The sequence below is a fragment of the Lucilia cuprina genome, chromosome 4 (genome assembly GCF_022045245.1).
Source record: "Lucilia cuprina isolate Lc7/37 chromosome 4, ASM2204524v1, whole genome shotgun sequence".
Lineage (NCBI taxonomy): Eukaryota > Metazoa > Arthropoda > Insecta > Diptera > Calliphoridae > Lucilia > Lucilia cuprina.
This window is the reverse complement of record NC_060952.1, coordinates 11,968,124-11,970,684: the sequence shown is the minus strand read 5'-3', so window position 1 is coordinate 11,970,684 and position 2,561 is coordinate 11,968,124. Positions and strand designations below refer to the sequence as shown.

General features: G+C 32.1%; 2 protein-coding genes across 2 annotated transcripts in view; both read left to right on the top strand.

Moving 5' to 3' along the window:
- LOC111686864 (fumarylacetoacetate hydrolase domain-containing protein 2) overlaps positions 1–2,561 on the top strand; it is a 5,082-nt gene that overhangs the window by 1,346 nt on the left and 1,175 nt on the right. The gene's annotated exons all lie outside the window — the stretch shown is intronic.
- LOC111686866 (39S ribosomal protein L35, mitochondrial) lies at positions 1,860–2,559 on the top strand (the record flags this gene model as incomplete). The annotated part of the gene is made up of 2 exons (XM_023449261.2): positions 1,860–1,987; positions 2,051–2,559. Coding segments are annotated over exons 1-2 (534 nt in total), but the record flags the coding sequence as incomplete, so codon positions are not given.

The following is a 2,561-nucleotide window of genomic DNA, read 5'->3' as shown; positions in this document are numbered from 1 at the left end:
CACTATCGAATTGTTTTTTAACACTATCAATTTGTTGGCTAACACCTTGGAAAGGTTTTTCTTCTTGTAAAGCTACTTTAATTAAGGACTCGGCACCGGGCACATTTTGTTCCAGCATTTTTCGAAAATCTTTATCGTATCTGTTGTTCATTTTTGGTGATTTTGTTTATAAATGTTTTAAAAATATAATGTGATTATTTTAAAACTTACTTCGCATATGTTATCGCACCGCCAACTGCTGCCAATGGTGTTAGGAATACAATCACTTTACCAAAGCCAGCTTCTCTAACATTTGGTGGTAAGCCATTACTGTTGCTGTATTGTCTGCGTGATTGTTGTTGCAGGGTTCTCTAAATAATTTGACAAAAATAGGAGAATGGTTAAGAAGGAAATCATTTTTTATTTCACTAGATTAAAATAATTATGACACCAATTAAAAAGAGGTCAGATGAATCTTTTCAATTTGTAAACTTCTATGGTTTTCATATGAAAATAAACTATTTAAAGCAGTTGTTTTTACATGAGTAATGGCTGACTGATGACCCTAAACGGTGGGTTAATTAACTAAAAAAGCAATATAAACTAGAAAATAATCGGACCCAGCATCCTGTAATATTCATTGTTATTCCAGCAATCGAATTATAACATGTAAACAAATTACTGAAGTAAATGAAGACTCCTTATCTTACAAACACTTTGGTAAATTTTCAAATTTACCACCTATGTAAGTATTCAATGTCAAATTGAGCTTCTGAAGAAACAAAAATAAATGATGGCATCAGCTGGCTGTTTGCTAATCAAATAAGTACGAATGCCACCACCAATAGCAAAAGCAAAATGAAAATGTAATTCAACCAGCCTTTTTTAAAGTACATTTCACTGATGGAAGTAAACAATTACAACTTTTGGACACATAAATTACACCAAAAATATTGGTCCAAAGCCAATGTGGAATTTTGGAATTATGGTGCTCAGCGATATTCCATTCTCATGGTGACATAACAGCCAAGCAAATTTTTCTATTTTTTTTGTATTGCCATGTACGCAACTAACATGAGTATTAGTAGGGAAGACAGGCGGGGGCATGAGTAAATTTGCTGCAAACATTATGACAAACACACACACATTGCTTTTAAAAGCCCCACAGAATTTTTGGGAAGAAATCGAACTTACCTGCAGAGCACTTTTGCAAGGCTCTCTCAAGGCCAAACGATACATGTTTCTGGTTAAGCAGATATTTTGGAATTTTTAGAACACGTTAATCCAAGGCGTTTGGACCGGCTTTTAACGTTTTATTCGATCGCGGAATGAAGAAAAAAAGTTTCTTCCGAAATCAATTTTCCTACGAGAGCAGCAGAATAACTACAGAGAGCTAAAATTTAATGACAGCTAAAATGTCAAAATAAAAAAAGAACTAAACGAATGTCATGTTCAAATGAATAGTATAAATAAATTAATAAAATAAAAGTTTTTATAAATAGAAATTTACGAAAATATATTAATAATTTCTTTTCTATTTGTCCAAAATTGGCGAAAAAATAACTAATTGAATTATTTTTATGTACATTTTTAAATAAACAAAATGTAAATATATATGTCGATATTGCAGTGCTAAAATAAATGATATATTCACGCAATTTCAGCTATACTTTATATACATATACAGCGGACACTAATTGAAAATTATTTATTATTAAGTTTATTTTATTTATTTAATAGAAATTACTATACTTTTAATTAAAAATAATTTTTATTTACATTTTCTTCTTGATTATTTTAACCTCCGGGAAATGATAACATAGCTAGTTTAAACCGATAAGACCGTTCTATTTTTAACATATGATTTTGACATTTGTTTTGCTTTTAATTTTTCATTTCACAGGTTTTTTTGGTTATGGCATAACACGGAGTATCATTAAATATTTACAAAAATTACAAGTTTTTTAATAAAAAATCACAAATATGTTACGCACTTTAATAGGAAGAAGTAAATAGTTGTTATTTTTAACTTTAAAACAAATAAATCATAAATTTTCATTTAAAATTACAGCTCTTAAAAGTGCTTCATATGCTGCCACCAATGTAGTCTCAACAGCCGCAATGCGTTCTTCAGTTGCGGCAGCTCCCTTACAAAAAGCTCTATTTTCATCATTGCAAACGGCCACCAATTGTACACTACCTAAACTTTACGGTCCAGTAGCCACAAACAATAATCTTCTACAGCAAGCTACCACAATACAGTTGCAAACTTCCCGTGATCTTACCAAATTTTCGCTTAACAAAGGAAAACGCAAGTCAGTAAAAGCGGTAATTAAACGGTTTCGACGTCTGGATTGGGGTGGCTGGGTACGCACTCATACTGGTCGTCATAAGAAGATGTTTAAAAAGTCCGCCGCCTTAAAACGTCGCTTGCGTCAACATATTTTCACCAATTCCACACAAAGTTGGTTGCTTGATTCAATGGTGGGCAAATTTTGGCGTCGTCCCAAAAATTGGATCGACGATCCATATGCCCCCTACAATAGGCGTGATGAATTCTTTGCTACCAAAAAGAAATCTTT